Here is a 12752-nt window from a genome sequence, read left to right as displayed (position 1 = left end):
ACTTGATGCTCAATCAACCAACTTCATGTTCAAACAACCAACCCAGCCTGCTTGACTACGTACTCGCACCTCTAATATGAAGAGCCATTCTTGATTATTGAGTGCATCATATTAGAAAGGAAAACAAGCACAGCAACTTCCATTCTCTTTAGAAAGGAAAATATTCGTTAAATATGGTATCTCTTAATAGTTGATTTTTGGCGAGGTCCTACCAAATTATAAAGAGAACATCTTTTAGTAGCATGACAATCGTTATATGAAATGAAAAGCGTAGATTTTAGATATTTGACTTGAAGATAACATGGAAGAAGATAATTTATGGCACTCTCGAACCTTAATCATATTACAATTCATGACAATCTCTGTTGTTCTTATTTGGTTCTACCCTTCTTCATTGGTAAATCAGTCATGATTGATGGTCACTGACTGCGTAGCACAACCGTCTCCACTGTCAAGCCTGGTCCAAACCCCAACAAAACACCCCACTCCAATCCCTCCCCTGTAGTGGCCTTTTCTTCTTTGAAAGACTTTTTTCTCATCTCATCCATGACAAAGAACACGCATGAACTCACAATATTTCCATACTCCCTTAGCACATGCCTACTAACTTCGAGTTTTTCCTTTTCTAAGCTGAGTTTTGCTTCGATTTGATCAAGAATTGCCCGACCACCTGGGTGAATGATAAAAAATAATGAGTTCCAATCATTAATACCAAGGGGACCGAAAGCTTCAACCATGCATTTGTCTATGCACTCAAAAATTAGGTTTGGCACATTTTTTGCCAAATTAACAACAAGGCCCATTTCACAAACATGCCCTTCAATTGCATTCTCTGAATCAGGGATGAACATTTGATCTGCGGAGATGAGCTGGAATAATGGTCGTTCAATTAAGGTATCTGGATCTGATCCCACAATTAGAGCTGCGGCTCCATCCCCAAAAAGAGCTTGGCCTACTAAATTTTCTACTTCGATCTCAGAAGGCTTACGGAAAGTCGATGTTATGATTTCAGAACATACTACAAGAACACGAGCACCTACGTTGTTCTCTGCTAGATCTTTAGCCATTCTGAGGGCAGTCCCACCACCAAAGCAACCTTGAAGGTACAACATCACCCGTTTAACCTTTGGTTCAAGACCTAGGATCTTAGCAAGTTGATAGTCGGCACCAGGCATGTGTAAGCTCGTGGTTGTACAGAATACAAGATGCGTGATCCTAGATTTGGGCTGTCCCCACTCTCCGATGGCGTTTACTGCTGCAATTTTACCCAGTTTTGGTACCTCAACGTTGGCAATATCTTGACGAGCATCCAAGGAGGCGCCTATGTTTGGATTCTCTTTAATCATTTTTTCATTCAGATGCATGTAACGTTTCTTAATCATTGTTTTCTCACCTGAAAATAGTGTTTAATGGGCATTATGTTTCAATAGAGCAACACTTCCACTAACTTGGTAAAGAAATCTAATAGCTTCCAATTGCACAACTATTCTTAAACACCTGAAATGATGCTCATATCAAAACTAAAATTAAGCAACTTATAAATTAATTTAACTTGAAAAAAAAAAAAAAAAACAATCATTGAACATGAATAAAATCTGGCCTCAATTGCAGAAAGTCTAATAAGGAAATTTAGAGACCTCCCTTTAAGATAATATTAATTTATCCTTTCTATTTTCTTCATACTTTCTAATGCTTAAAATGCTGATTTTATTTTATCATTTCATAAATAATAAAAAATGAAAAAAAAAAAAAAAAAATCTTCAAGAGTCTCAATTGCTTTGTATATATAAATTACCTCATTTTGTCTCATTGCACACATATGCATTCAGTGAGCATCATATTACTATAATATTAGAGACTTACAAATCAGCTTGAACTTTTCTTTCAATTGAGTCAAGTGCTCGCTCTTGGTGACCCGAAAGAAAAAATCAGGAAATTCAGCCTGGGGAAAGCAGTTATCCGGGAGTGCTGTGCCAATGGCTAGAATTGTGGCGGGGCCGCGGGGCCACTGGGCATTTCTTCTAATTTCCTCCACTGAGGCCATGGATCAGTATTGCTTATGAAACTAAGCTGTAAAACGAAAGGAAATAGAAGAAGTACTGGAGGGAGGTTCAAATCAAGGGAAAAGAATTTATAGAATATGTGGTGGGCACTGGCGGAGCCAGCCAAGGCTTAAGGGGGGGCAGGTGGGGGGGTTGGCGGGGTGCACATGCCCACACCCTTCAATTTTCCCGGGGGTGGGGGGGGTGGCGGCAGCGCGCACATGCCCACCTCCCTCAATTTTCCTATAAATAAATAAATAAATAAAAATTCTCTTACATGTAAATTTTTTTCCAAAATTTTAAAAAAAAAAAAAAAAAAAGCCCTTACAAATAATTTGGCCTCTCTATAATTTTTTTTAAAAAAATCTTATTTAATATTATTCATACTTTTTTTTTCTTGTTGATTCAATATTTTTCCTTTTTATACTTATTTTTATGGTTGAATTAACTAAATCATAAAAAATAATATTTGTTTAATTCTTATTGACCGTTTATATTTTTAATTTGATGTAAGAATATAATATAAGTCATTAAAATCTAATCAATAAGCTACTAGTGTTATTTAGTGATTTATTATATGAAATATAAGTTTTAAATAAAAGACTTTATTTTCAACTATCTTATATTTAGTTATTTGAAAAAGGGAAAAAATAACCATATTGATTTGGTATCTATGGAAATTTTAATCTTTATTCTTGTAAGTATATAGAAAAATCTAGGTTTGGTGTTTCTTTTTTGGCTGAATAGAAAAAGTCAAAATATTTGGCCTTTTCTATTCAATTAAAAGTAACATGTTGACATCGTCCAACATAACTAAAGTGAACTTGTTATCAATAGGTTCATTTTAGTTATATTAGATGATGTCAACAGGTTATTTTTAGATGAATAAAAAAAGCCAAATATTTTGGCTTTTTTTATTCGGGCAAAAAAACAAACACCACAAAGCAAGCATTAATTAATGAAAACAAAATCTGGCAGCCAACATTCTAAGCTTAAAGTTGCGATTTCATCCTATATATATATATATATATATATATATATATATATATATATATACCTAAAATGGGAAAAAAAAAATGTAGGTAACTATGACAAACCAAGGTTTTGGAGTTCAAAAGGCATTTGGTGGGCCATTAAAATTGCCTTTAATTTAGGGTTTTAGATTTGTCAATTTTAAAAGATGCAGTTTTCCAACTTCTAATGAATATTCAGATCCTTGTAGACATTTCATTTTCTATTCTTTGTGTTTTTTTATTTTATTCTATTCTATTAGTTCATACATTGGATTACTTTACTTTGGAAAAGGTTATTAACGATGTCATTTTATGCTTCTTGATATTTTGGGTTATTTGAGAATCTTGAAAAGAATTTTGGCCCATTAAGAGTCTATTTGATGGTGTTTTTAATAAGTGTTTCTACCTTTTTTTATGCTTAAATTTAAGTTTTAGAAAGGTTCTAGAAATGTTAGAAACACTTTCTAAAAATATTCTCAAATGGACACTAAGCGTATACTAACTTTACCACCCTTTAATAATATGAGTATTTTCTTGAAAAGAACTTTAAAAAAAAATAGCAATTTTATAAAGAAAATAAAATAAAATTCAGATAATTTTTTGATATGTTCTTTTTGTAGTTTATAGAGATCTCTTTATTTTTCATTAAGGAAAAAAAAAAATTAATCATGGCCACAACAATATTGGTATCATGATTCAATGCTAGCTCCTAATTGCTTGGTAATCTAGTTTGGATGTTCCTAATTGTAATTTTTGGAATCAAAATTTCAAAGTCTTTTTCTTTTATTCAGATAACTATCCTAAACATAATATAAATACGGTAACCAAATTACATATGTAAAAACCCCAAAATACCTTAACTTAAAATACCCTTAATATACTATTAGGATAATAATTAGGCTTCACACATCTTAATAGAAGCTACCTTAGTATAGTTGAATTAAGTTAAAAAAAAATTGTTTTGATGCAATAAACAACAAAAATTCATTGATAAAAAATGGCATCGTTGCTGAGGATGGTGCCAAGATGATTGAGGCAAATTTTCTTTGGTGAAGATCATCCTTTATGATTCACATCACAACATTGGTGACGTCCTCTTTACTGATTCTCCATTTTTCATCTTCTTTTTTTCCTTTTAGTTTTATTTCTCTTTTAGTACTTCTTGGTTTGTTTTGTTTCTTGGGTTGTCTTATAGGTGAACCCTTGCATGCTCCATTGGGAATTTAATTCTAAGGGAAGATTGGAAAGAACTAATTCATCTACTCAAGTGTCAAATCTTGGAATTGATACAAATGAAAGGAAATCCTAAGATGAAGATCAATTAAGTCAACATGGTCCTAATGAAGACAACTTTCATTTTCGATCTATGAGAGACCATATGCATCCACCAAAATTGAGTGCTTCATTATACATCATTCTTCCTAACAAGCAAATGATCATTCGTCCTTAATTATTTGGTACCACTTCTTCCTTAATTTCATGGTATGGAGAATAAAAATTCTTATACTTATATAAAAGATTTTAAGGAAATATGTCATACTTTTCAAGAAAGAACTACATCAATTGATCTCATGAGGCTAAAATTGTTTCCTTTCACTTTAAAGATAAGGAAAAAATATGGTTGAACTCTTTGAGACCTCGTAATATCTGCTCATGGCCAAAACTATAAGCTGAATTATTAAAGAAGTTATTTCTAACTCATCATACTAATGGTTTGAAGAGGCAAATTACTAATTTTGTGGTTATGGAGAATGAAATTTTTTATGCTTGTTAGGAGAGTTATATGGAAGCAGCCAATGTTTGTCCTCATCATAGGTTTGACACTTGGATGTTGGTAAGCCACTTTTATGAAGGGATGTCTTCAGCTATGAAGCAATTGTTAGAAATCATGTGTGGAGGTGACTTTATAATCCAAAGTCCTGATGAAACATTGGATTTTTAAACTATGTGGCAAAGATATCTAGATCATGAGATGAACCTAATGGAAAAGAATCGAGTAAAGCAATGGCTCAAAGCAATTCTAAAAGAGGAATGTATACTTTGAATGAAGATGTAGACATGGAAGCAAAAATGACAGCTCTAGCAAGGAGATTTGAAGAACTTGAACTAAGAGGAGCTCATGAAGTCAAAGTAGTTAATGATGTGTCAATGCAAATTGTACAATATTCTATATGTCAATCAACTAAACATCTAATGAGTGAATGTCCCATCATATTCGCTATTAGAGAGATGTTTGTGGAACAAGCTAACACAATTAGATTTTTAAGCAACCTAACAATTCTGCATTCTCAAATACCTTCAACCTCGAGTAGAAGAATCATCCAAACCAATCTTGCAAAAGTGGACAAAGTCAATTCTCTTCTAACATGCAAGCTTCTCAACATCAAGCTGGCTTCCCTAGTGGATCAAGTTATTGTGAATTTGAGCAAAGTGATGGGTGACCTCATTAGAAATCAAAAGAATATTATTAGCAAGTTGAACAAGCCATGCTAAAACCAAAATAGAAAAAAAATAAAATAAAAATAGAGAAGCAAGAAGAGAATGTGAAAAAACAAGAAAAATGAATGATGTAAGCAAATATGATAAATCAAGTGAAGATGAGACTATGTGTGAGGAGGTTAAGAAGAAATAAAATATCTTATCTCCACATTTTCTAAAAGCTCTTCATTCAAGGAAGGTGGTAAATAATGCAATTGAAGATTTTGAAGTTCTTAAGCAAGTCAAAGTTAACATACCACTCCTTGACATGATGAATGCAAGACTCCAATCAAGTATAAAAATCTAGGGTGTCCTAACATTTTAGTGAAAATTGGAAACACATAAGTGGAGAAAGTTCTTCTTGATTTGGGTGCAAGTGTAAATCTTCTTCCTTGCATAGACAACAGAGAGAGAAGGTTGGTTGTAAGAGCTAGGGCTTTTGCACTTCTCTCTACGATTCAAATTCATTGTTGAATATCTACCTGGTAGGAATCCTCTAATGGCTTCCCCATTCTCTTCATCGGTTCTGATCATTCTAAGTTTCACACTCTCTAGTATTTTTATGACATCCCACATCGGATAGGAGGGAAAGTTTGTGATGCTATATAAGTATGGACTTCTCTTAACCTTGTAGATGCGTTTTAAAGCCGTGAGGGCCCCTTTGGGTCCAAAGCGGACAATATCTACACGGTTGGAAGCGGGCCGTTACAAATGGTATCAGAGCCGATCTCCGACCTCGATGTGGGGGTTTGTTTGACCCCATAGGGGTGTTCGTCTGTTTGGCCCCACAATCCCGTGGGACACAACGAGGATGTTGTATCTGCATGGGAAGGGTGTTTGTGACATCCCACATCAAATAGGGGGGAAAGTTCTTGGCGCTATATAAGTATGGACTTTTCTTAACCCTATAGATGCGTTTTAAAGCTGTAAGGGCCCCTTTGGGTCCAAAGTGGACAATATCTACACGGTTTAGAGCGGGTCATTACAAAGTTTCTTATTCTCTGTGTGAATCCATGCCTAGGGCTTCAATTCGGCTTTCTCTATTTTGCTTCTCTCTCAAGATACCCATTTCTCCTCAAAATGCAAAGGATGAAGATGCAAATAAGGATGAAGATGCAGGGTTCTAACTCTTTGTATTTTTCATTTTCGTGGGTTTTGATCCTCTCACCTTTTCCACCATTTCTACTCCAATATTACCTTTTTTTTTTCCATTACCAATTGCCCAAATAGCTTAGTCTCAACATGATCTTGGAGTTGTCTCAAAGTTTCCATGGGATTCACTCCGAGACTGTTCATTTATCTTTAATTCAACCGACTTTGTTCACAAGCTGACAAAATATCCAACTCGAGTATCGGTCCAATACCGACCATGGCCGAGTCGTACCGGTCTCAATCGAGATTTTGAACCCTATTCAAAGCACGCATAAAATATCTTAATTTTTTAGCACATATTGCAGAATAATTGATCATGTGACCTTTTCTTTTGAACTTAAAAGCAAGTGGGCAAATGGAAAAGAGTGATAAGATAGCTCAACAATGTTCTAGATGAAATCCATAATATTTTATGGACTCCTTGCTTGCAAATGGGCCTTCATGGGATGACCGACTTGGCGCCACCAATTGGTTCACCATACAAGTCGGCCACACTATGCTCTCGATCAGACTTTCTGGGACCAAATTTTTGTCGTCGCACTCAACTTATCCATTGCCTATGGATATGACTAATTCATGTCATTGTTACCACTTCATAAGGGTCGTTGTGTTTGTATTTTTAATGACTTGGTTGTGACAGAGAAATTTTTTATGGAACATATTGTACTATATTTGTAAAGATAAATCCATTGACATGAAATATATGGGATTTCTATATGATTTGAGTAATCTTGTCTATATTTGAGAATAAAAGAAAATCAATCGATTATACATAAAAAAAAAAAAAAAAAATCATAGCAGAACGAGAACATAGATTTAAAGCCCCTGGCCAATATATAATTTTATTACGATAACAACATAGATAAGAAGTGCTAGCCTATTTTGGAGAGGCACATGAGAACACATTATCCTAGAACGGATATCACCTCCCTATGTATTAGTGCCAACAATTAATAACAACTTCAAGATACAACCTAATCGGCTCATAGCAGTGTTTCCTCCATGGGCATGTCCACATGAAAACTATGAAGAACTGGTTGAGGACCAAGTAGCCCTAAAAAATATGGAGATTTAAGGATGAAAAAAATATCATTTAGGAATACAAAAAACTATGAGATGTGGAGTAAAAGAGAATTGTATATAGATATTTTAAGATGATTGCAAAAGTAAAGCCAAGTCTTTTTAATTAAGAGATGAATACTATCGCATTAGGTGTCTCTCAATCCAAGCTTTATTACGTTAGGTGTCTCTCACCTCTCCATCGCATATCTCCAAACCTAATACAGTCAGCTATCTAAAACTACCTCTATACATGTTATAACTCTCTATTCCATGATTGCAAACCAAGCGAAATGTCTAAAACTATCCCTATTCATGTTGTAACATCTTCGTCTCATAACCTAAGAACATTTAAAAGAAATTTTATGAATTCATTTCACCTTTTTCTTTTGATAAGCTAATATGTCTCTACAACCCAACATCAATCAAGAAAATCCTCTTATAATACATCTATAACAAAGGAAATTTAATGAAATAACAATTGTAGTGAATTAAAATTTTAAGACACTTCCTAATTAATAAATTTATTTGTTTAATATGCTTAGATGTTAGAGAGAGAAAGAGAGTGTAGACCTCAAAATTTGTCCCAATTTTATTTTTACATTAATTTTGAGCCCAATTTTGTCCTTAGATTTTAAATCCCAACTACATATGATTTTTTTTAGCCAACTCACCATTTAATTATTATTTTTATTATGTTATATATTATTTTATTCTATTTTATTCTATTTTATTACTATTACTTTTATTATTATTATTATTATTATTATTATTATTATTATTATTATTATTATTATTATTTATTTTTCTTTTTCTTTTCTTTTCTTCTTCATCTATCCTCTCTCATCTTTCTTCATTTTTCTCCTCCACCTACCCTCACCCACCCACTCTTTCCCTCTCATGCCCATACCCCTCATTCCCATCTTCCCATACGTCTCATTCCCACGACCTACCCCTACCTCCTAGTTTTTTATTTTTATTATTTTTTTCCTTCCATTCGTTTAGCTCTTCCCCATTTTCTCCAGCCCTTTCTCTACCCAAAACACCCACACGGTTGCCTCCATTCCTCTCTTCCTTTTTTTCTTTTTCTTCCAGCTTTCCCAACACACGCAGAGCCTACTCATTTTCTCCAGCCCTTTCTCTGCCCAAAACACCCACACGACTGTCCCCATTCCTCTCTTCCTTTTTTTCTTTTTCTTCCAGCTCCCCCAACACACGCAGAGCCGACCCATTTTCTCTAGCCCTTTCTCTGCCCAAAACACCCACACGGCTGCTCCCATTCCCCTCTTCATTTTTTTTCTTTTTCTTCCAACTCCCCCAACACACGCAAAGTTGACCTATTTTTCTTCTTCCCTTTCTTTTTCGATTCCCGGTCGTGCTCCCCCATTTTGCCGCTTCATTTTTTTTATCTCTCCCACAGTACACATGGACGACGGGCCCCCATTTTTTTGCTCAATTTTTTCATATATCTCTCTCTTCTTACTCACTCCCACACGGCCGAAGCCCCCCATTTTCTTCTTCCCCATTTTTCATTTTTGTTATCTACCCAAACACCCACTTGTAGAGACACGGGCCGTCCCAATTCTTTTCCTCCATTTTTTTTATTATCTTACTTTTATTATTATTATTATTATTATTATTATTATTATTATTATTATTATTATTATTATTATTATTTGTTTTTGTTTTTTGTAAAAACCATCAACCCTCATTGTCGCCAACGAGACCATCGGCTAATCACCGTCGGCGGGCGACCCTTTCTCTTTTCTCTCATTTTCTCATTTCCTAACTTTCTCATCAGAAACATTTATTATTATTATTATTATTATTATTATTATTATTATTGATTTGTACAGTGATGGTTTGTGATTTTAGGTTTAATTTATTTAGTTATTCATTTATTAAATTGAGTTTGGTTTTTATTGTGAATTGGGTTAGCATAGATTGGGCTTAATTTTGGTTGTGAATTTGAGTTTGTTTATTAAATTAGGTTTGAATTATGAGATATTAAATTTAGGCCTAATTGGATTTATTTTGATTTATTGTATTTGGGCTTGCCTAATTATGCTTGTATTTTGGTAATTAATTGCGAATTTTTGCAATATGGTTATTGGCATGGGATATTTTTGTTGAATTATATTTGTTAATTTGGGCCCATTTTTAATTGGTGAAATTTATGGGACTAATTTGAAATTTGAATTTGGGTTTGAATATTTGTTTGGAATTCTGTACATCTCCGATATTTATATTTGTGTTATTTTTGTTTTTGCATAGACCTATTCTGCAATTCTGTTGGCTGAGTATGAATTGATGACACGTGGAGCATGAAATTTTATGGAAGAAAGTGAGATTGAAAAAATTGTCAGAAGACATTGAGCTTGTTGTAAGTTTATTTTGATACATATTTTATTTCCCACTTTTATTTGGTTTTATTTTTATTAGTTCGTGTAAATATTCGTTCATATATATTTATTGAGTGTGTACAGAATTGAACATCGAACAAACTAGAAATTTTTTTTAAATGAGAGGAAGAATTCAATAAATATGTTTTAATAAAATAATAATTTTAAAATATTGTTTTTAAATAAAAGAAAGTTTTTTCATTATTATTAATAAAAATTCATAAAAATGCTTTTAGAAAAATCCAAAAAAAAATTGTTTTTAATAGAATCTTGAAAATTTGTTTTTAATAATGATTGTTCAGAAATTTCTTTGTTTAATAAAAATTGTCCAAAAAATTTTTTGTAAATAAAGTTGTCCCAAAAATTAATTTTTAATAAAATTGTCCAAAAAATATTTTTTTAAATGAATTATTTTTCCTTAATTAAAATGGGATTAAAAGTACTTTTCAGAAATAAAGGATTTAAATCTTTTTTTTCTTTTTAATTAAAATTTCTTTTGTAAATAAAGTTATGTCTTTTTAAATAATTTGTATAAATCACTTTTTTTTTAAATGAAAATGAATCAAAATACTTCTATAAATAAAATTGTAAAAATAATTTTTGTGCCGAAAATGAAATTTTGTAATAAATTCTTTTAATACAATAAGTGTAAATAACCTTTTTGAAAATTGAATACGAATGAGATTGAGAAGATAGATTGATTCTTTTTTGTAAATAAATAAATTGAAATCATTACTTCAAAATCATTTTTAATAAAATCCTTTGAAATTTCTTGAAAATTATTTTTTTAATATATTTTTTTAGTTCAATAAATCATTTTTCATAATTCTCTTATTATTTATTTTGTGTATTTTTATAACCAAATTTCATCATTATTTTTGTGTATATTGATTTTCACCATGACTTGTACATACTCATTTGCATGATTATTTTTCTCGGTATCCATATTTAATTAGTTAATTGCCACAATTTCCTTAATTTGTTTAGTAGAGACCATATGTATACGGGCTTAGAGGGGTGCTACGACTCACCACCGTACCTTCCTAGTAGGTAACTTGACCCCTGGACCTAGACTCGATTTTTCACAGACCTGTTTTTTCCTTCAGGAGTCACACTTGGGGTTTTTATTTCTTATTTTGTTTTTCCCTTTAAAAATAAAACAAAAATAAGTGGTGACTCCAAGTCTTTTCCTAAAAATCAAATTTTCACCAAACAAATAAAAAAGCGAGTTTCGCCATCTAGTGGAAACGCATCGAGCGAAAATGCGAGATCCACAAAATGGCGACTCCACTGGGGATGTTTAAAGGGTCAAACTTGAACACAAGTTGAGGAAAATGTGGCATTTGATTGGTCGATCAATGGATACCCCTCTCTATGTGTCTTGGTATGATTGGTTATTAGTTACACATTGAGAGCTTTGATATGTTTATCTATGATACATGTTTGGCTATTATGTTCATTTGTGATATTGACATGTTGACTACATCGATTGATTCTTTTATCTTCTTTAGCATAGTGACTCTTCTTGTTGTATGATTATCTTGTTTTCCTAGACATGTATATTCTCATTTTTGTGTATCTCATTCATCTTAACATGATTGATTCTATTTGTTGTATATTATCTTGTTTATCTCAACATATTGTTTATTCTTGTTATATTCCTATATTGCTTATCATATTTTTGACTAGCTTATGTGTAGATATGAATGATATACCTATTATTTGCAGACTGCTTGGTGCATGACTGCTATTCTTCTATGTGATGCATATATTGCTTGTCTATCTGGGACACACATCTATCCCCTTACCTCTAACTCCCTAGTCTCGGTCGACTTTATTTCCCTTGATCTCATATTTGATATGAGACTTGTTACTTTGTTCACTCTTCGATCGAGCTAGCGGTTAGGAGTAGGGTCTAGCGACAGGCTATATCGATGTTTGGGAGCATATGGAGGAGGTCGACACATTGATGCTTATTGGAGTCCGATCTTTAAGACCTGTATAACCTAGAGCTAGGTTTCATGGATATTTGTGTGATTAGTGTGTTTCTTTTTCTACTTTAGCTTCATAGGATTTTCGAATACACCCACACCACTCACTGTGCACTTTAGTTGACTACTGAGTATTGAGAATTGCGAGAGCTTTCACTATAAGAAACCCCCTGGGATGTCGAGGTAGGGCATGTGTGAAAGTGATGGCCACCTTACATGGAAGCGTATCGTCTCTTTGGAGGCGTGCAGAGGGTTGCGTACCATCAGAGGGTATGATTGCTTCTACTAGGGATTTTTTTTAAAGTCCACCCTTCTCCTTTTAGAGCCACCTTGACCCTGTAGGTTGAGCTTTAGATCCTTCGACTAGGATTCCCTCTCTACACGTGGGTGCATCTAAGGGCCTTCAGAGCCTCTTTGGTTACACTTGGGCCCAATACTCCCTCGTTTGGTCTCCAGTTGAGAGTGCACAGAGATCATTACGGGCTTTAGTTATAGTCGGACAATCCTTCTACACTTTGAAGCCTTGCTCTTTCTAGTTCAGACTAACATTTCTTCCATGTTTTCCCCGTGCATACCATATCTTGTGTTTCATGCTGTTCAAGATTGGTTCTTCAT

At 33.3% G+C, this 12752-nt stretch overlaps 1 protein-coding gene across 1 annotated transcript; it reads right to left on the bottom strand.

The window, feature by feature from the left end:
- Positions 1 to 290: 290 nt before the first annotated feature.
- LOC100854415 (stilbene synthase 3) lies at positions 291 to 2116 on the bottom strand. The gene is made up of 2 exons (XM_003634009.4): positions 1864 to 2116; positions 291 to 1393 (listed from the first exon to the last, which is right to left on the bottom strand). The coding sequence occupies exons 1-2, from the start codon at positions 2042 to 2044 to the stop codon at positions 420 to 422; spliced, it is 1155 nt and encodes a 384-aa protein (XP_003634057.1). The 5' UTR covers positions 2045 to 2116; the 3' UTR covers positions 291 to 419.
- Between the last annotated feature and the right edge of the window lie 10636 nt (positions 2117 to 12752).

Source organism: Vitis vinifera, chromosome 16 (assembly GCF_030704535.1).
Source record: "Vitis vinifera cultivar Pinot Noir 40024 chromosome 16, ASM3070453v1".
NCBI classification, from domain to species: domain Eukaryota; kingdom Viridiplantae; phylum Streptophyta; class Magnoliopsida; order Vitales; family Vitaceae; genus Vitis; species Vitis vinifera.
The sequence above is the reverse complement of the archived record's forward strand: the minus strand, read 5'-3'. Positions and strand labels throughout refer to the sequence as shown.

Bases quoted from the DNA above. Each gene is read 5' to 3' on its own strand.
- LOC100854415 (XM_003634009.4), bottom strand. From the start codon at position 2,044: ATGGCCTCAGTGGAGGAAATTAGAAGAAATGCCCAGTGGCCCCGCGGC. The intron at 1,394-1,863 runs GTAAGTCTCTAA...CACTATTTTCAG, and splicing joins AGAAAAGTTCAAGCTGATTT to GTGAGAAAACAATGATTAAG.